Below are 22,217 nucleotides of genomic sequence, written 5' to 3'. Positions count from 1 at the left end.
GACCCACCATGTTGGAGATGGCCTGACCAAGTCGTCTAGCCATCACAATTTGCCCAGTTTCTAAGTCGCTCAGATCCTTACGTTTGCTCTTTTTTCCTGTCTTCAACACGTCATGGGCAGAGTGGTGGCTCTGAGGTAGGGATCTGCACTGGTAATCGGAAGGTTGCCGGTTCAAATCCCATAGTCACCCGAAGTGACTCGACTCTGCTGGGCCCCAGAGCAAGGCCCTTAACCTGCAATTGCTCCATCCTGGGTATGACGTTAATCTGCATCCAGCCCTGCAAGAAGGTCCACCAACTTGCTGGGAAAAACCTGGGGGTTGGGGGCAGAATTGGCACTCCAGCCATCATAAAAAAAAAACCTCACACTGTTCCACTTCATTCCATCTAAACATGTGCGGTGCTGAGGTGTCACCCACCGCATGGCTGCACTCGGGTCCTAATCTGGGGATCCTGAGGTGGTTTGTCATGTGGTGGGTGCAGCAATGCGCTGTATCAGCGTGTGCTCCTAACCTCTCACTCTCAACACGTTACCTTCAAACACCGACTGCTCACTTGCTGCCTCAACAGGTGCCATTGTAACGAGATAATCAATGGAGTGTATCGGATTAAGGGTACCAATATTCTTGTCAATGCCATTATCATTTGTTTAATTATTTAAAATAACACACTTGGTCATAAATTAACATAAAACCAATTACTTTTGTCAGGTACCAGTATTTTCGGCCAGAAAGTAAGCTGTCAGGCTGGCCTATATGTAAAAAGATCTACTATATCATTTCAGAAGAACAACAGAAGATGGCATAATGTCTACATAATATTAAACAGACAAGCATATTCTTAAGTTTATTTACATTACCGTGTTTGTCTTTTTAAATAACAATCTGGATAGTATAAACAGCATCATAAATGGTACACTTTCAAGACCTTACCTTACCTTCATGTCTCATAAGAATGTAACACATTGCTGGGTCCCTGTGTTTTCACCTTAGGAAACAGCAACCAACCATCACCCTCCCAACCAAAACAAAAAAAATATAATCCATCTACCTCTGTGCCCACAGAAAGGGACATCCTTAAAACAATACTTGCTGTTGTACTCTAAATAGTCTTATTAGTCTTCCTTAGCCATTTACTTAACAGTTTGGCGTCTCTCTTCATATGAAAGTGAAAGGTTGTGGGGGTTTCATGGGGCTCCTCCTGCAAATATGAGCTCCAAGGCAGCCTGGATATCCCCCCCAGTCGCTTGGAGAGCCCTTAGAATGAGCTCCTCGTCCTGGATGCCCATATCCTGAAGTTGCTGGAGTTGTGATTGCCACTGGGCCTGTTAACACAAAATGAGTACCTGAGTTCAATGAATACACCTGAATCAGTGCTTCTGAATCCCGATAGTTTAGCACCAGTGGGCGATGCTTTTCTTGCAAGAGACATTTTGGGTGATATGATGAATCATTTTATCCAAAGCTGAGCTAAAATTAATAATACAGATTATTCTGCATCTTATTCTTAATATTGGAATGTTGATGGACTAAAACCCAAATGACAATCTTTTCTTTGCATTTGCTGGTAATATATTCTGGTGCCCGTGAGCATCTCAGAGCAGGAAAACAGCCCTTATGGGTGCAAAAATTTTCACAGTCCATTCTCACAATAAAACAAAAACCCTGGGACAAGTCAGAAAGCTCAGTTCAGATTTCTGATCATTCTCTGCATTAGACGTAAAGCAGTATAACGACATTACTATGCGAGTGGAAACAGCTAAAGAGGTTTGAGTGATGATGGCTCCCCTATGAAAACAGCACAGAGAAACTTTTTTCTGGTTTCACAAAACTGTTGCCACTGTTAATAAGCAACGCCAGAAATTACTCTGATTCACAATTTAAATCAGTGAAAGGCAACCTTTTTCGAGTTGCGGCGCACCAAGTCCAAAAATCTTCTTTCGCGGCGCACCTGAGGGCCTGCCCATAAATAAAGTCGTGACGACACAATCTATGGACAACTGCCAATAAAAACAGTTAATTTTACAAGTTTGAAAGACATTTTATTAATAAAGGAATCAAAGGATAAATCTTAAATTTAATTAATGTGAACGTCGAGATTGTTTATCAGCACATATGAGATTGATGCGAGGATCAATTTTCGAAAGACAGACGCGCATTTCCTTGTCAATCATTTGAAGTCTCTCACGTTTCTTAGATTTCATTTCCGTAAGTGTTCCGTTATCTGTTTTTCCAAAATATTTTTTTTTTAAACATTATCTTTTTAATCAACCAAAAGTTCAAAAACACTAGCAATTTTAAATATTTTACAAAAGTTTTCGCGGCACCCTAGAAAATTCCACAGCGTACCGGTTGCCCGACAATGATTTCAATGATCAAAAAAGTGTAAAAGAAAAAAAATAAAGATTAAATGTATGTAAGCAGAACAGTAAAACCGAGTGATGACAAGTGCACTAGATCTTCTTATATAATACACTACCGTGGCTGTCCGTTTGTCTGTTGAGGATTTTAAATCACCTGTAGCTCGCAAACCGTTTGACCTAAAATTTGTAGACATATACTACATGATGTCTACTATCTGCTTTCGGGGTGACGATTGACCTCCAAGGTTATTCCTCTTTTTATTTTATTTACTTGCTGAATCAACTCTCGGCAGTGGCCAGCAGGGTGGCTGTGCAGCACATGTGCACGGGCGCCGTTCTCATCCCTACCACCTTCGCCATCACTTCCCCTACCTCTTCATATCTTAAATCATTCTTGAGGCAGATGGGCCACTTAAGTGAAAAATTAAAGAAAGCGTACTAAGTAATCGCAACGCAAACACTGACTTTATCAGTTTTAACGTGAAAAGATGCCAACGAAAGAAGAGAAGAGCTGCTCATGAAGCAGTAAGCGCATCGACCTCTGAGCAAACGAATGCTAAATGTACAGAGGAAGAGGACGAAAACTAGGAATGGTCAAGTAAAGTGTGCACAGTTACTGGTTGATAATAGAATACACATACATGTGCATTTTTTGTTTCCCTTGAATGTTACATTTTTTAAGATAAGTTTTTTTGAAATACGTTGTATTTTAAGTAAAATTTAAAGGAGAATAAGCAGACTGTCAAGACTTCTAAAAAGTCAAATGATTGATGTACTTGTGTGGTTGGATGCGTATTTACCTGCAGTGTAGAAACCTGAAGTGCCTGCTGCAGAGCTTGTGAGAAGATATCATTTGTGATTGGAGTTCCTGCTGGCATTCCTGAAGAACTCATAACTGGTGAGGCTCCAGATGAGGCACCCTTTAAATTATAAAAGAAAATAAATGAAAAATCTACCTTAGCAACATCATCAAGTTAAGACAGGGCACCTTCATTTACACTCTCACACAAACTCATATGGGGCTAATTTGGAGATGTCATCCAGGCTAATCTTCATGGGAGAGGTCATTTATGGAAGAAGCCTTCAGATGTCAAAGTCAAAAGGAAGCAGCACAGCAATCTGGATGTTCGTTGCAGGTGCAGGGCCAGGAAGCTGAAATCTCTGCTTTACCCTTAATTACCTACCTGGACAGTCAAACTAAATTCCTTAACAAAATAAGGAGCAACGTCTTTGTGGAGAACCTGCACCAGAGGCCCCTTGAAATACTACATTCATCAAGAGAATGCATCCCAGGTTCTGAATGGTGACTAAGTGAGATTGCGTCATCTTCACAAACCTTGATAGACAAACTTATGCACTAACCACAATTCTGGAGTTCCAGCACACACGCATACTCAGGAAGTGAAACTGAATAGTAAGCAAATTTCAAAACCTTCTTTTACAACATTTGACATCCAGCCTGCATGCTTTTGCACAAGTTCCTCTTGAAAGGGATTTTTGGGAGCTGAGGCTGAGCTATAATGAAGATTGACTTTGATGCTCCATAGTCCAACCTCACTGACGAAAGCGGAGGTGCAAAAGGTAAAATGACCACATGTCTAAGCCACAAGAATGCATTGCTTATACCATAAGTTAACACAACTCAAAGCTAACTGAAAGCTCAAAAAACTTAAGATACAGCAAAGACTGGCATTGAGTGGAAGGTAACACAGAATGTGTTTTTTTCCCTTTTTCTTCCTCTTTTAGTACTGTAATATTTTTATTCAGCTCTGTTGTTATATGCAGGTCTAGGGTTTGGAAGCAGGTTACTTGTGCACAGTTTGAATGGCTAAGCCAGAGTTTGCATCTTCTTCTCTTCTTTATCAGTAAAACTAACGCCCTGCAAGCCTAAATGCAGCACACCGACTCACTACTGCGTGGCCAGCCTTCCTTATTGGATATACCAAATACTACAGAGATAACCTTCTTGCTTGGCTACAAAACATCTTCCAGATAATTTATTACAAGGACAAGATCTGATCAGCCCTGCTGAGGAAAACAGAAGCTCCGCTCTAAAAGAAATACATAATCCAGGCAAGAATTTCTAAATCAAAACTTTCCATCAAGAGAGGGATTCTATAATGAAAATGTACGCCTGGGAAATAGAAGCACAATACAAACTAAACACTGTGTATTCCTAAGAATTATAAATGGTCTCCAAAAATAGTGACAGCACAGGTGATTAGAGTTAACTGTAAGCTTTTGACTTCTGCCAAGCCTAACACACTACAGTAAAAAGTCAGGGTTTCTGCTTTCATCTGATTCACAATTGACTTTACAAAAGGAAACAGAACTAATTACTTAATCTACTGTTAGTAGGGATACAGTATTTCCAGCTGAATATGTATCATGTTTGTACATTTGGATATGGAAAAGCTTTTGAATGTAAGGCCAGACAAAGAGAAACAAATCAATCCAACAATGAAAATCATTAACAGTTACTGTAAAGCAATCCTTACCTACTGGTAAGTGCAACAGTGGCAGCAAAACATATTCCAGCATTTTCACAATAGAATAATAAAACATACTGAAATAACACTTTCTTAATTTTTATTAAGAAAAACATTCATTCTGAATGACAAATCTAGAAATATTATTATATCAAAGAGAGGTAATCGAATAATTTAAAAATATTTTCTATCTCATGCCCTACAAGTACTTTCAGCGCCTTTCTTCTGTATTCACGCGTGTCTGAAAGTCTCTTCATCATCACTCACTTTCTCAAGTGTGTTGACATAAAGCCTGCTTCTTGGACTCGAGGCGCCTTTCTCACCTCCTGTCCGGTTTTATACTTTCATGACATGCACCTTTACTCCTCCATGTGCATCTCACAGACTCACTTTCTCTTGTCGTGACCAATCAGATTGCTCTGAGGCACTGGACACACAGACATTAGCGTTTTATTATACAGCAGATTATTGTTTTGTTATCATTATTTTTGATTTTTGACATTATGCAGATCTCATTCCAAATGCAATACTATTAGTACCTGGTTGCTAGTCGTAGGAGTAACGGCACTGCTTTCTGGAGTACTGGCTAGGGCAAGGGCAGTTGCTAGTTCGCTCTGTGTGATTGGGCGAGGACCAGTGGCTCCTGAGTACCCCAAGGAGGCTGGCCGGGAGCCAGAAGCACTCTCGCTAGTAGAAGATGAGGCATGGTTACCCTAAAAAACAAACATATGAGCAGAAATGTTCATAATTAGAGTAACTAATAGCTTTGATACAAACCAACCACAAGGTACATTTTACAACATTTTCATAACTTCATATTTTATACAAAGAAGCTTTAGCCTTAAAAATAATAATCTTTTACACATAGCTAATTTTACCAATTATAATCAAATTTTGATTGGTAATTTATGCTTCTTGAGTGAGGCATAAAACAAATGTCAGTTTACTTTGTTGACATACAGTACAGGCCAAAAGTTCAGACACACCTCCTCATTCAATGTGTTTTCTTTATTTTCATGACCATTTACATTGGTAGATTCTCACTGAAGGCATCAAAACTATGAATGAACACGTGGAGTTATGTACTTAACAAAAAAAAGTGACATAACTGAAAACATGTTTTATGTTCTAGTTTCTTCAAAATAGCCACCCTTTGCTCTGATTACTGCTTTGCACACTCTTGGCATTCTCTCGATGAGCTTCAACAGGTAGTCACCTGAAATGGTTTTCACTTCACAGGTGTGCCTTATCAGGGTTATTTAGTGGAATTTCTTGCTTTATCAATGGAGTTGGGACCAGCAGTTCTTTTGTGCAGAAGTCAGGTTAGTTGGACGATCATTTATTTTTCAACAGGACAATGACCCCAAACACACCTCCAGGCTGTGTAAGGGCTATTTGACCAAGAAGGAGAGTGATGGAGTGCTGTAAATGGTCATGAAAATAAAGAAAACACATTGAATGAGGAGGTGTGTCCAAATGTTTGGCCTGTACTGTATTTTCAAGTGAGTGATGTAACTTTCCTGTAATTATCTTTCAACAACATACTGAAATGAAAAACTGATATGGAAAAGGAAATTTAGCATCTAAAAACGTGTGTATTTAGCAGCTGTGCATGATTCATGCATCATATTATTGGTACAAGTGTGTAACTGGATGCTACAAAAATTAATAAGAGTGGAATGAGAAATCTTTTTCCTATACTGTGCAAGTCTGGGTTTGGACCAAATATATATATGCTTGGTATCAAAATATTATATTCTGAACCAAAACCCTGTGTTTGCAGAGGCAATTCAGACTATTCATTAGTAGAGCACAGAAGAAGATAGGGTTGCAGAATATCACCCTTGCTGTTTGACATAGCCATTGAACCCCTGGCTATCCATGCAAAGAAACTGCCACAGGCAATGGAGATCATAAGCAAAGGAACTGAACAAAAAATATCTTTCTACACTAACTTTACTTTGATTTGGTGATGGATGAACTTTACAGTTTCTGAGTTCAAAATTAAATGAACTAATATTGTACTTTTTCAGTCAACCCTCTTGCTAAACTAAATAATAAATTAAAATCTCTTATCTAAGACTTGTAGTCAGAAGAAAGTTTAAAGAAGTATCCAAATTTAATTTCTGCAAATTAAATTTACGAAACCATCATACAGGATGTCAAAAAGTGGTAATCTCTGGGGCTTTCTTTAACTAGGAGAATTAAAGTTGTTCAAATGATTATACTTTCCGAACTTGCATTTCCCTTTTATAGTATACTTTGCTGTATATATTTATTCACAAAACGATTCTTTAAAAAATAGCTGCAAGTGCAAGTTTGTTTGTCTGCAACGCAAAAAGAACACATATTAAAAATGACTCTGCAAAGATCTGCTGGGTACTTTTGAGTAAGTCCTTTGAGACAATGGAGGGTGTAAGAAGACAAAACTGACCTGGTTAGCTCTAGAAAGGAAATATTGTCCAAACACCTTACCCTTATATTTTGCTTTGTGATCCTGTCATCAGTAACCATCACCATTTTACAAGATATTCCCTACTGCTCCGTCATATATTCAAGTCCTCGTTAACCGACACAGTATTTAATCTGTGCTGACAATATGTATGCATCAAATAAAAACTTCTACATTTTATCAAAATGGAACCTGCCTGGCTTTCCTAATCTTCTTTCAATAGCTTTGCTTAAAGCATTTAAACATGCCTATCAATAAATGTCCGGCTGTATGTCACTAGATGTAAGCAACAATACTAGCGGGATACAATATGTGCAAAGCACTGCAAATTCATCTTAAAAGTTGTACTTTCATCTTTTAAGGATAAAATGATCTAAAAATGTATGAGTGAAAGAATCCTAATTTATGAACAACATCAACCTCGTCAAGTCATACTATGTTGAGACTGCCCCACAGATTATTTTGGAGGAAAATGTTTGCTTCTCAGAATTTTCAGTTTTGCAACTCTAATGGTGTAATTTGAATTAATCTACACTTTATACCATAATGCTGCGGTGAGGTGGTGCCCTGCCTGGGGTTTGTTTCCTGCCTTGCACCCTGTGTTGGCTGGGATTGGCTCCAGCAAACCCCCGTGACCCTGTAGTTAGGATATAGCAGGTTGGATAATGGATAGATGGATTATACCATAATGGGAAGGTGATGTCTTTTATTTTGTAAAATCAAAAAAAAATCCTATTGCATTCCATAACAATACTAAGAGTAGACTTTTAGGCATAAAAGATGAGGGCATAGAAGTTGTACACGACACACACCTTTTAAGAATAACATTATCTAAAAAGTATGAGATAAACGGATTCTAACTGTTGTGAAGGATAGCCGGGTCCCATGCCTTGCAGGGACGCCCCTGCTGCTTATGTTCCAGGGGAGCCACCATGGGCAGTCCAATACCTCCCCCTGGGATGCTTGGTGGCAGCCTCCCTGGCCGACAGTGGTTCCCCAACCACCTGCAGGGCTCCATGGGAGATGGAGTCCTCCACAGCTTGGTTGGGGCCCGGGGTGGCCGCTAGGGGGGGCTGTCTGCTTCCAATAGCCTGGCTGGACGAGTCTTCAGCCCCACCTGGAAGTGCATTTAGGACCAGGAGGGCAATCACCTGGAACACTTCCGGGTGGGCTATAAAAGGGCCCAGCCACCACCACTCGAGGAGCCAGAGTTGGGAGGAAGGAGACGAAGCTTGAGGAGGAGTGGCGGTAAAGGGACAGTGTTTTGATTGGGGTTTGTTGTGCTTTTGGACTGTGTATTGCCTGTGGGTCACGGGGAAGACATGCGCCCACGGGTGAAGAAAAATAAAAACCTTTAGTTATTTCATACATGCCTCAGTGTCCATCTGTGTCGGGTCGGGTGCAATAAAGCGCCTTTGTTACACTGTGAAGAGTGTCAACAAACACCAGCCTCATTAGGTCACAAGTTATTTTGGAAGAACATACTTAATTGTCACACAGTTTTAGATATGCAACCACTCTTGATAAGCACTGTGATAAGATCATGATAAATATTTTGTTTCATTTTTAATGATTAGGAAATATGCCAAGCTGGTTTTTCTCAGAATCCTGTCTACAGTTGCTCTTTGTGAAGAGGCAAGCATCAGAAGACAATTCACCTCCTGGAATCTGGTCATAGGACTGTGTTCATTATCCCCTTTACAAAAGGGAAATATTCCACAATATCTTTCCTTCTGTTAATCATTGTTTGCCCTTCAGGATCCACACCCTTCACTTACAGTATAGACTTTAAATGGTGGGCTTGTCCATGGCTTTCATTTTGTATTTTTGTCATTATCTTTCTTTGCTGTGTTTGGAAATAGATAGATAGATAGAGAGAGAGAGAGAGAGAGAGACTATCTATCTATCTATATATCTATATATATATATCTATCTATATATATCTATATATATATATCTATATATATATATATATCTATATATATATATATATATATATCTATATATATATCTATATATATCTATATATATATATATATATATCTATATATATATATATATATATATATATATATATATATCTGAATATATTTAATCTATTTGGACATTTTTCTGGTGTGTGTTGTTAATACTGTAGGAGTTAGATGTTGCTCCGATTCCATAAAATCCCTCATTTTTCAAGCATAGCGTCTTCATTGGTATACAAATCTGTTGGCAACCTCAGCAACCTTCCAGAAGTCTGGGTTCGCTACAAAGTTTACATAATGCACAGCATTCATCCCATAATCAAGTTATGTGATACATGCATTACATATATAATGAGACTTAATTTTATCGTCTGCATAATCTGGAAAAAACAATTACTTACTACAACTACATACTTACCATTTGAAAGTCGTCTTCTTCATCAGATAAACCTTCAAAAAGAAATCCTCCTGAATTGAAACAGGAAGATCTTTTTTAAAATCACATCTGAATTTTATTTTTTGAAAGAAAAAAAAAATTCAATGAGACTTTCAGTAAGCAGTGAAAAGAAAAATCATGGCAAGATTGTGCAACAAGCCTGAGAACCTTTCAGCTTTGCCTCGTAACCAAACTCTTAATTTGCCTCATTTCTGAACTACATCCAATATCTTAGAAATTGTCCACAATATCATTTATAGTATTAACTATGCACATGAAGAAAGAGAATAAAGCCTTGGAACATTACCATGAGGTTGCTGATTTTGGTTCCCGAGGGTAAAGAGCAACAGATTTAAGAGCTCTTTATCTTGTAGGGATGCTGCAGTGTTCTGAATTATTATTAAGGGCAGATATACCTCCTTGTGGCAATCTTAAGTGAATATACAATAACAATAGTTTGCAGCTGTTGGGTCTCCGTTCTACTATCTGTGTAACAATGTGTTATGGTTTGCACTGTCCTGCTGCAAAAAAAATTTTCTCTGGAATAAAAGTCTGCTTAACCTAAACTAACCTAGCTCAGTCGCTGTTCTCTGGAATTTCTCTAGTCCCGCGATGTCTTTTTTGTAATAAGTACTCCAGGTGTGGCTTCCCTAATGCATTATATAACTTATCAAGCAAAGCAATGGTGATCCAAACCAACATCATGTTTTATTACTGATGGAAGCAGAAATGAAGGAGCTGATACTGATATAATATAAATAGAGCTGACTTGATAGTTTGAACTATTCAATAGCTAAATATTTCATTACAACGTGGTCATTAAATGAACCCATATGAAAAGATAAGGAGTACAGTAATCAGAAATGTAACTCCTTAATATTCAAAACATTAATGCACTTTATCAAAAACTGTAATTTGTTCATCTTACATTTCACAACTTTAACATTTTTGAGAATCTTTACAGCAACCTGAACATTTCAAATACCATAATTTATGTTAACAAACTGTACATATGTACCATATTTCACAATAATCTACTGAAAATTAAATTAGCAGTAGTTTGGTAGAAACCACCATAACAGCATTACAATAAATGCACATTCACATGTGGTGTTGCCGCACAAAGAGGTGAAAACGACAACCTATATGTTATATACAGTGGGATGCAAAAGTTTGGGCAACCTTGTTAATAGTCATTATTTTCCTGTATAAATCGTTGGTTGTTACGATAAAAAATGTCAGTTAAATATATCATATAGGAGACACACACAGTGATATTTGAGAAGTGAAATGAAGTTTATTGGATTGACAGAAAGTGTGCAATAATTGTTCAAACAAAATCAGGCAGGTGCATAAATTTGGGCACCGTTGTCATTTTATTGATTCCAAAACTTTTAGAACTAATTATTGGAACTCAAATTGGCTTGGTAAGCTCAGTGACCCCTGACCTACATACACAGGTGAATCCTATAATGAGAAAGAGTATTTAAGGGGGTCAATTGTAAGTTACCCTCCTCCTTTAATTTTCTCTGAAGAGTCACAAAACAACTCTCAAATGACCTAAAGACAAAGATTGTTCACCATCATGGTTTAGGGAAGGATACAGAACGCTGTCCCAGAGATTTAAGCTGTCTGTTTCCACAGTTAGGAACATATTGAGGAAATGGAAGACCACAGGCTCAGTTCAAGTTAAGGTTCGAAGTGGCAGACCAAGAAAGATTTTGGATAGACAGAAGCGACAAATGGTGAGAACAGTCAGAGTCAACCCACAGACCAGCACCAAAGACCTACAACATCATCTTGCAACAGATGGAGTCACTGTGCATCGTTCAACCATTCGCCGCACTTTACACAAGGAGATGCTGTATGTGAGAGTGATGCAGAGGAAGCCTTTTCTCCGCCCACAGCACAAACAGAGCTGCTTGAGGTATGCTCAAGCACATTTGGACAAGCCAGCTTCATTTTGGAATAAGGTGCTGTGGACTGATGAAACTAAAATTAACAAGGGGCGTTATGCATGGAGGAAAAAGAACACAGCATTCCAAGAAAAACACCTGCTATCTACAGTAAAATATGGTGGTGGTTCCATCATGCTGTGGGGCTGTGTGGCCAGTGCAGGGACTGGGAATCTTGTCAAAGTTGAGGTACGCATGGATTCCACTCAGTATCAGCAGATTCTGGAGACCAATGTCCAGGAATCAGTGACAAAGCTGAAGCTGCGCCGGGGCTGGATCTTTCAACAAGACAACGACCCGAAACACTGCTCAAAATCTACTAAGGCATTCATGCAGAGGAACAAGTACAACGTTCTGGAATGGCCATCTCAGTCCCCAGACCTGAATATAATTGAAAATCTGTGGTGTGAGTTAAAGAGAGCTGTCCATGCTCGGAAGCCATCAAACCTGAATGAACTAGAGATGATTTGTAAAGAGGAATGGTCCAAAATACCTTCAACCACAATCCAGACTCTCATTGGAACCTACAGGAAGCGTTTAGAGGCTGTAATTTCTGCAAAAGGCGGATCTACTAAATATTGATTTCATTTCTTTTTTGTGGTGCCCAAATTTATCCACCTGCCTGATTTTGTTTGAACAATTATTGCACACTTTCTGTAAATCCAATAAACTTAATTTCACTTCTCAAATATCACCGTGTGTCTCCTATATGATATATTTAACTGACATTTTTTATTGTAACAACCAACGATTTATACAGGAAAATAATGACTATTAACAAGGTTGCCCAAACTTTTGCATCCCACTGTGTGTATGTATATATATATATATATATACATATAATGTAGTATGGGCGGCATGGTAGCGCAGTGGTAGCGCTGCTGTCTCGCAGTTAGGAGACCTGGGTTTGCTTCCCATGTCCTCCCTGCGTGGAGTTTGCATGTTCTCCCCGTGTCTGCATGGGTTTCCTCCAACAGTCCAAAGACATGCAGGTTAGGTGGATTGACGATCCTAAATTGTCTCTAGTGTATGCATGGTGTGTGGGTGTGTGTGCCCTGCGGTGGGCTGGCGCCCTGCCCGGGGTTTGTTTCCTGCCTTGCGCCCTGTGTTGGCTGGGATTGGCTCCAGCAGAGCCCCGTGACCTGGTAGTTAGGATATAGCGGGTTGGATAATGGATGGATGGATAATGTAGTACTTTCAGGATTTACCATCAATTTACTATGTGATCTTACCACAGGATATCCTGGTGAACTCAGGTTTTGAGGATGATGGCACCTTTTTCTTACTTAGATGTCAACAGGGTTAAATAATGCCACCCAAACAACCAATTAAGCATGGTTGTTGCCAAATTCATTTTATTGTAGATTGTGATTTATGTAAATACAAAACTATTTAAGTAGTGTCAACATGTAATATAAAAAGTGGAAATGGTGCATTTTGTTTTGCAACACTGGGTAACCAGAATAAAAAGAAATTAAAAGGCTTTACCAGGCATACTGGAATAGGAAGTAGATGAGGTGTCACGTGGTGCCATGGAAGTCTGAGGTGGGGGAAGACTACCAGCCACTGAGTGGAGAACTAAAATAATAGCATTGACAAGGGCAGGATGCCGAACAATCAACCTGGGAAGAGAACAGCAGAAATATTAAGTAGTTCAGAAAAGATGCATGGTTTATGTATAATAAAAATACAAAAGGATATATTTCATATCAGGCACACTATATTAATCCAACCATTCAGAAATCTGAAGTAAATGGATGCTATATAAAGTAAGTTTACTGTAGATACATCCAGTCTAACCTAAATGAGATGTCATCTAATATTTTTGGGGGAGTTTCAAGTTCCTGGGAACACAGATCCCACTGGAAATTTGAAACCTACAATAAGGAATTGTTCACAAAAAAGAAAAACCTTAATATTAAAAGGAATCAAAAAATCATGTAAATAATTCCGAAACCGGAACACTCATTAAAGATATGAGATCAAAGAACAAATAATCCTGTTCTTTATATTTTGGAAGGTGTGATTAACATACACATACATTAGGGCGAGAGTAACTATGTCATACAAGAACAATAAAGCATAATTAACACAAACACTACCTTAATCTGCCCCAGTATGTGGCTACCAATTTACCTCAAATGTACACAACAATTGTAGACAGACCCAACGTTCATGATCTTCCCAACCCCCAAAAATGTACTGACAATGGATATTACAATTATTATTATACTATTTGTACAGCTTGCGTTTGTTTTGTTTTTAGTGAGTGGAATAATCTGCTCCTGCATTTTGCCTTGAGTTGTCAAGGCACTCTGTGTCTGCAGTTGGTGAGGAGTGCTGGGTGCAAGAACTTGCTTGTCGCTTGTACTGCATGTGCCCGTGATAGATTGGCTGTCTCGCTCTGTGTAGAGGATCACTTGTGCTCTGTTTTGTGTGTTGTGTTTACCCCATTTTGACACCCAATTGCACTTACAAACTACCTGGAAGGGGGTCTCTCTCTGGCTTGCCTTTCCCAAGATTTCTTCAATTTTCTTCACTACAAGGCTTTTGTTGGGAGGAATTTTTTCTTGTCTTCTTAGAGAGAGTCAAGGCTGGGTTTATTAAAAAATAAGTCCTGCTAAAGCCCATTGTGGCATTTATTCTGTGATTTTTCTGCTATACAAGAAATAAATTGTTGTTCTGTATTACAGTTTTTCTCTTCAATGTGACACATTTCTCACATCAAAAACCCTATTATCACAACAGAGGAAGCATTTCTCAAATCAACACCTCAGCTCTGCAAAAGGCTCTAAAACACTCAGAACACACATTACATGAATCAAAATATACAAAGTTGATTAGTCACTACAACACTGCAACCAAATAGTTACACCACGTTTGTCATTTACAGATCTGTAATAGTTCTTTAAAGTTTAAATATCATGATACTTAAGAACTTTTAAATTACAGTAAAATAAGTCAAATATGCGGGTGATATTCCACTTTTTGTTAGGAAGACAACACCGTTAAAAAACACTTTTTCATTGATCACAAGATCTGAGAGATGCTTGAGCCTCTCCCACAAATTTCTTAAACAAATATGTCATTCTTGAAATCTTACAACAAAGTTAAAAAGGCACCCTGGTGTAGAAAATCTTTGATCAAAGCAGTGAAGGGTGCAGAATCTCCAATTTGGATCAATGCACCACTACGGTGAAATATTCACAGCATTAGTAATATAAACGCTGGAACAAAAATCTCACAAAACACACATCACAGAGAAATGAAAGTCTATCTGACACACTCATACTTGTAGAAAGAAATGCATAAATAACATTAGGGTGTTTTATACTAACATATAAAATATAGATATAAAAAAATACTGTACTTTTTAAAAACCACACTTATATTAAGTTAAAAAGTGTACTAAAAAGTAAAATAAAAGCGTGGATGCTTTTGCTAAGATTTGAAGAAGTTTTTTTTGAATGTTGATTGATGAAAAGCGCCAACGCTTTTATTTTATGAGTGATGTATGAGAGACTTATTTTTTACTTTTTAGTACACTTTTTAACTTAATATAAGCATGGTTTTAAAAAAATAATTTTTAATATATATATTATTTTCAACTTTTTTGTCTTTTTTGGTTTGTTTTAGTATAATTTTGTAATCAATATTTTAACAGTTCCTTTAATATTTCTAGCTGTTACTAGCGCCATCTATTGGTGAAATTTTGAACTATCCTTCACCGGAAAATTTCATTTCTTAATTAACCTGGATTAATTGATCAATTAGTGAAACTGATTATTGATTCATGTATTGTCATTGGAAGCAAGTACGTGTGCAAAATTTCAAGTCATTTGGACAATAGGAAGTGGATTAAACATCGATTACAAGATTTGTACGAGACAACAAACAGGCAAAGTTAAAAGAAGAGTGATAATAATAAAAAATAAAAATAAAAACACTCAAAAAAAAGGAGTAAAATTAAAACAGTTTCAACTGATTAACTCCAACTTACGTATCAAGCATGTTGGGATCTGTGAACAACGAAAAAAGGTCTTTGTCTCGTAGCACTCCTAGATGATCAAAAAGAAAAAGGCCAGGGTTCAAATAATCAAAAATACAATAGAAAGAGAATTACACAGTTGTAGTCAGCTTCCCCACCCCAGTGACCATGCAGTCTGAGAATACATAACAATTTATCTAAACAAAATAAGCATAGGATGAAAAAAATAAAAAGAATGGCAGAAGTTACCTAAAGATGGAGGTATAATTCTGTTGTATACCCTCTTTGAAAAATTGAGATGCAGACTGATGCATCAATCTTGTCTCAAGATCAGATATATCCATCCATTATCCAACCCGCTATATCCTAACGACAGGGTCATGGGGGTCTGCTGGAGCCAATCCCAGCCAACACAGGGTGCAAGGCAGGAAACAACCCCCGGGCAGGGCACCAGCCCACCACAGGGAGCGCACACACAATAATTTAGGATCGCCAGTGCACCTAACCTGCATCTGGCTTGTCTTTGGACTGTGGGAGGAAACCCGGGAAGCAAACCCAGGTCTCCTTACTGCGTGGCAGCAGCACTACCCACTGCTCCACCATGCCGCCCTAAAATCAGGTCTATATCGGAAAAAATGAGCAATCCCATGGCTCATGCTGTGTTAAAAAAATTCCTGGAAAGAGTGATGAAGGAAGCACAAAATATCATCTGCAATGAGCTGCCTTTTCTTCTACATACAACACTCACTGCCTTCGAAAGGTAAACAGAATAAAGACCTCCGCCATCCCACAGGACTGATCTTCTCACACCACCTTTCTGGCAAGGTTACTGAACAGTCAAATCATAATAATTCAGATATTGTGACATAACAAAAGTGTGTATAAATATATAATAGATATAAATACATAATTGTTTACTTATGTATATACAGTACAGTATACATTGTATGTTAAATATTCTATTTATTCATTTATTACATTTTACTTAATTATTTTTATTCAATTTTGGTCAGCTGCTCTAAAGTGACAGCATATGACAATGCTGGTAGCAAAAATGGAGGACCCCTTTTTCATAGCTGGGTATACAAATACTGAGTGTTTAAAAAAAGTGTGCTCTCAAAGATTACAAATATCAATAAGATAATGGTAATGGATGATAGATGAACAACATTCTACTTCTAGGTTTGAAATTATCTAGGATAGCTGACAATTCCATTTATGAGGAAAGTGAACAATTAAAGTAACTGTTAGCAATAATTAGGATGCATATACTTGCCTAAAGCCACAGGATCACTGCTAAGACCGGGAGTGGCAATGATTATTTGATCAAGAGATTCCTTATTATTTAGCATCTTAAAAACCTGATAAGAAATGGAACACATTATACAAAGTACTGAACTGAATTCAAAATATAAAAAAGCAATACTGTTAATACAACTAAATATATTTTTCTCTAACTTCTTCAACCCTCCTAACTAAATGGACAGGCTTCAAGAAAACAAAAAATGCACTAAAATGTGTAATCAAAAAGAACAGAAATTCTCATTTTAACATCACAAAGTCCACTTTCTCTCTGCTTCATTATGGAACAGTTACTCTTCTGTTTAGACCTTTTGCACTATATTTTCTCTCCAACTGCAACTTACTGATGAATTGACTTTTCTAACTTCAAGACATGGCAATTATATCCAGAAGATGTAATTTACAAGCAGACAAAGGTAGGTATGTTTACGTTTTTGTCACTACACATGTACTCGGAAGCCTTAAAAAATGACAGGATATCTTCTACTGATTCGCTTTAATTCATCCTGTCCTGTTATTACCGCGATAGCACATAACTGGCATTAACTGAAATATTTGGTGGATAGGTAAGCTCGTGAACATGTGAAAACAGAGACGCTCACGCAGAGACGCTTAAACATAATGGCAGACTAAAGATGGATCTTTGGAATACCTAGGATTTTTCTAACTTTAAGTGATGTCCAAAACCAAACAACATAATAACTAAAGGTGGAAATGAACAAGAGAATTACCAGGGCTGTGGAATCGGTACGCAAAACCTTTCACTCAGACTCCTCAATTTATGGTGCCACCAACTCCTCAATTTGTAATTAGACTAATTGTAATTATATGTACTATATTGATTGAAAGAACACAACACGCAAGATTCAAGGCATTTCATCGCTGCCAAGTACAGCTTCTTACACTTTGGATGAAAATGCAGCGTCTTTCTAAATTTGATGCTCTTGAAAGTGCATTCTTTTCAGAAGCAGTAAAATTACTGATTTTTGAATCACAAATATTTTTTCACCATTATCATCCACAACGCACAGACACTGAGAATATTTCCCATCTGTTGCGACTGTAAACTGTTGAAAAACTGACGACTTTGTTAAAACTCTTTTTACCATTTTGAACTTGTAAATGTGGTTTAAAGTATCATAAATATGTAGTATTTTGAAATTTGCAAAAAAAAAAACTAGAAATCAGTCTTCAATGTAAACTAAAATATATCCTGGAAAAAATAGTGTCATCAGATTAGCACATCTAAAATTGGAAATTATACCAAATTATATTACAAATACTCTGTACACTTTTTAAAAATTGCTTCTGACTCTGACAGTGATCATCACAATCATCTATTTACCAAAAGCACATGGATAATCAAACAAGCAAACAGTGTACAAAGTTGATTTTCAAACATGTAACATATTATTTTTCTTGCATTTAAAGTCTGTAGTACCAGGGTGTTGTACCATGTTAGCCATTTTGGATGTGGTGAGAAGTCAAGCAAAATGACACCTTTTATTAGCTAACTAAAAAGATTACAATCTGCAAGCTTTCGAGGCAACTCAGGCCCCTTCTTCAGGCAAGCAGAAGGGGCCTGAGTTGCCTCGAAAGCTTGCATATTGTAATCTTTTTAGTTAGCTAATAAAAGGTGTCATTTTGCTTGACTTCTCACTACTTGTACTTAAAAGTTTAATTTATCTTGCATAGTTTTATGGTCCATCCAATCAGGAGAGCCAGTATTCAGTTTTATGCTTTTGTGTCAGCTCAACATCCATTTATCCTTTTTATAAATCTGCTTGGTTCCGTTTGTTTCTTTTTTATTTGCAATGCAATGGGACAATGTTTACTCCAGTGGACAACCTAAATGTCTTAAGAAAAACTCAAACTGACATATCAAGAGCTTGCAGATTATAGCACAGACAGTGCCAGGGCCAGTTCTCAAACCCAGTCTTCTCAAGAACAAACCGCTACAGCAGCAAGAGGCTCTCCGCCAAATGTGAATTAGACCTCTGTAGCAGAATGTTGTGGATTTGCAAACTTTACATCTGTAAACACATTTTATAGATATTGGAGTGGGTAGTTTTTATATTTTTGTTACTTATTCATTTTAAATAAAGTACATTAAAGAGCATGAAATATGTTCTCTGTTTACAAGAAACGCTATTGCACCATTGTCCTTAGAAATGGCATTATTAAATTGAAACTTTCATCCAAAAATATGTTCATTGAACAAAACACTGCATTTTATTTACAAATGAACATTTTCTGAATGTATTTTTGCATGTTTATTTTTGTATTTTAAAAATAAATCAGTTAGACCATATTCTGCCACACTGGGTACCACTGCTGCCAATCATCCATCTTCAGGTTAGCAGCACTTCACTCTTTTAATGTATCTTGAAGAACTGGCAGCTTTCCCCTTACCTATGCCATTTGTTGCAATATGGACAATAAGAACTGAATCCACTCCAACTCTAGACAGAAGCCTATCCACAAGCATTGGGAGGTCTCACACTTGTGTCACCAGAAAGGCAAAGCAATTGAAAAGACTTTGTGTAGTAAACCTATCTGTCAATCCCCTAATAAGCGAGTCATCTTCTATCACTACTTCCCTCTTTATGGGTTCTGGCTCAGAGGTGTCCATTAGGGGTTCCTCATCTATGCCTACCAACTTAGATGTAATGAAGTCGATGTCCAACACTGTAAAGCACTGAAATGGTTGGATATTCGTAATTCAGAGTAGGTCATCCAAAGATAGTGTGCACCTCTTATCTTGTGCTCACATAAGATCATGGTATCTATTGCTTAAACGGGGGCATGTACATAAAGCTGAAACGAATTCAGTGTTTTTGAACTGTAATGATATTTGTTAGAACCTATAGCAAACAAGCATGGAGAATGTTCTTTTTGGACACAAAAAGATCACGGATGAGCTTGATGTCCACCTTTGATGACATCCTTTTAAAGGATCAGGCTCTATACTTACAGCCATGTGGACTATAATATATAACAAAAGACAATCGGTGGAGAATTTAGGAGTGATGAAGATGGTGAGGACATCATATTACCCACATTTCTTAGGGAAAAAAAAATTAAGGTGAATTACTGTGCCAGACTGACAGTAAAGAGGCCATAGTGAGAGGGCAGCTAGTTGTTCAACTTTTTAATTTTTTGCCACACTTCTGACTAAAATCTGCTTGAGACAACACAACTAATTTATATAGTCTTAATCAGTCTCTCTTTTATACAGTACCATTAACAACATATCATAGCCAGTAAAATAAAGTGACATCTTTCTTACCGAATCCCTGTAGGCAGGACTTGTATGAAGAGCAGCTTGCAAAACACGAAATTCCCTGGCAGCAGCAGCTCTGTCCACAGGCTCTAAAGGATCAAGAATAAATTGGTTAATTGAGAAATATGAGAAGGATATGCAGAATATGAGGAAAAAGTGTTTACAATACTCAACACTTGATAGTTGCTGCTCACTTGTGTGACTAAGCCTGTTGGTTGCACATCTTCTGTGCACTTCTTTAAATCCTCATCCCTTTGCTGGTGACTATTATTTGTAAATGCTATTCACTTGGGAAATTACCAGGTCATTCTAATATATGAGAACGAGTCAATCCCTCTGATTCCTGGGATATTTTTCAGGTCACAAGTAGCTTCAGACTCTCATCCACTCAGTAATGAAAAGCTTACAGTAATCTTATATGAATGTTGATTGGTTTCAACCTGTTTCCAATAGTGCAGACTTTTAGTTTTCTAAAGGTTTCTTTTGCCCAGTACTGCTGATGCACCCACAAGCTTAAATTGGATTAAATGGTTTTGAGAATGTATAGTCATACAGTGCACGTGAAGACTACTGAACATGCAAATAAGACTTGAAAGAGCAAATACTGAGAAATAAATAATCACCTTGAAAAGCTCCCAGAGTTCAGTGGCTGTACATGATTGTTTCTGTATACATAAAAATTGCCTCTAAGTAGTTTTTAACTTGCAGTAGTTCAGACAAACTGCGGTGGGCTGGCACCATGCCCAGGGTTTGTTTCCTGCCTTGTGCCCTGTGTTAGCTCGAATTGGCTCCAGCAGACCCCTGTGGCCCTGTAGTTAGGATATAGCAGGTTGGATAATGGATGAATGGATTAACTACTGTATCCCTGAAATATTTTGTAAAAATGCAAGTATCTAATCAACTGTTAACTATTTCTAGTATACCGCCGATTAGTACATCAGAAACGTCTTTAAGTAACACTTTATTTTAAATATTGAAAGTTGAATTCAATTGTTCTCTCGTTTGCTAGCTAAGCGGAGTTAAGGAACACGTCCCAAAGCTGGCGAGTGAGTGAGGAAGGCCCCTCCCCCAAGCCTGTTGCATGGATCTCGGATTCGCGCAAATAAATCAGTACCGCAAGCGAACTGTGATATATGTAGCGAAATGAGAGAAGTTGCAAAATCAACTGGAATGTTAAGGCAAATTATAGAAAAAAAAATCTAAATCTGTTAAGTACTTCTCTCATGAAAAGCAGACATACATACAGACAGAAAGACTTTGGATTTTATATACAGTGGTACCTCGGTATACGTCCTTAATCTGTTCCACATCCTTGGACTTATACCAAACAAGATGTATACCAAACAAAATTTTCCCATAAGAAATAAAGGGAAAATGATTAATCTGTTCCCATGAAAAAAAATCCTATTGTTACTGGAATATTATACATTGATGTGGTTGTATGAAATAATTTAAACACTGCTTAATACTAATATCCATCCATCCATCCATTTTCTAACCCGCTGAATCCTAATACAGGGTCACTGGGGTCTGCCAGCCAACACAGGGCACAAGGCAGGAACCAATCCCGAGCAGGGTGCCAACCCACCGAAGGACACACACAAACACACCCACACACCAAGCACACACTAGGGCCAATTTAGAATCGCCAATCCACCTAACCTGCATGTCTTTGGATTGTGGGAGGAAACCGGAGCGCCCGGAGGAAACCCATGCATATACAGGGAGAACATGCAAATTCCACGCAGGGAGGACCCGGCAAGCGAACCGCTTAATACTAATATACTGTACATAAATACCAAAGCAATTAGATGAAATAAATGAAAATTTAACCTCACTTTACTATTTAATAACGTCTTTGTTTTTCACAATCATATATACCGTTGTTCTCGGCATACGGTATGCAGCAGCCAAGTCCTGGATACAAATGCCACCTTCATAGTTTTCAACAATCAATTCAAATTTACGCGAAAAAACACAAAAT

At 37.8% G+C, this 22,217-nt stretch overlaps 1 protein-coding gene across 1 annotated transcript in view; it reads right to left on the bottom strand.

Moving 5' to 3' along the window:
• Positions 1-808: 808 nt before the first annotated feature.
• The window catches only part of ubl7a (ubiquitin-like 7a (bone marrow stromal cell-derived)), a 32,015-nt gene continuing 10,606 nt past the window's right edge, over positions 809-22,217 (bottom strand). The window contains exons 4-11 of the mRNA XM_039773553.1: positions 20,240-20,322; positions 16,925-17,009; positions 15,661-15,718; positions 13,149-13,282; positions 9,688-9,737; positions 5,390-5,563; positions 3,162-3,281; positions 809-1,323 (exon numbers count right to left, since the gene is read on the bottom strand). Coding sequence (XP_039629487.1) covers positions 1,186-1,323; positions 3,162-3,281; positions 5,390-5,563; positions 9,688-9,737; positions 13,149-13,282; positions 15,661-15,718; positions 16,925-17,009; positions 20,240-20,322 — 842 coding nt within the window. The 3' untranslated portion in view covers positions 809-1,185. The remainder of the gene's footprint in view (positions 1,324-3,161; positions 3,282-5,389; positions 5,564-9,687; positions 9,738-13,148; positions 13,283-15,660; positions 15,719-16,924; positions 17,010-20,239; positions 20,323-22,217) is intronic.

This window comes from Polypterus senegalus, chromosome 12 (genome assembly GCF_016835505.1).
Source record: "Polypterus senegalus isolate Bchr_013 chromosome 12, ASM1683550v1, whole genome shotgun sequence".
NCBI classification, from domain to species: domain Eukaryota; kingdom Metazoa; phylum Chordata; class Cladistia; order Polypteriformes; family Polypteridae; genus Polypterus; species Polypterus senegalus.
This window is presented reverse-complemented; position numbering and strand designations above follow the sequence as displayed.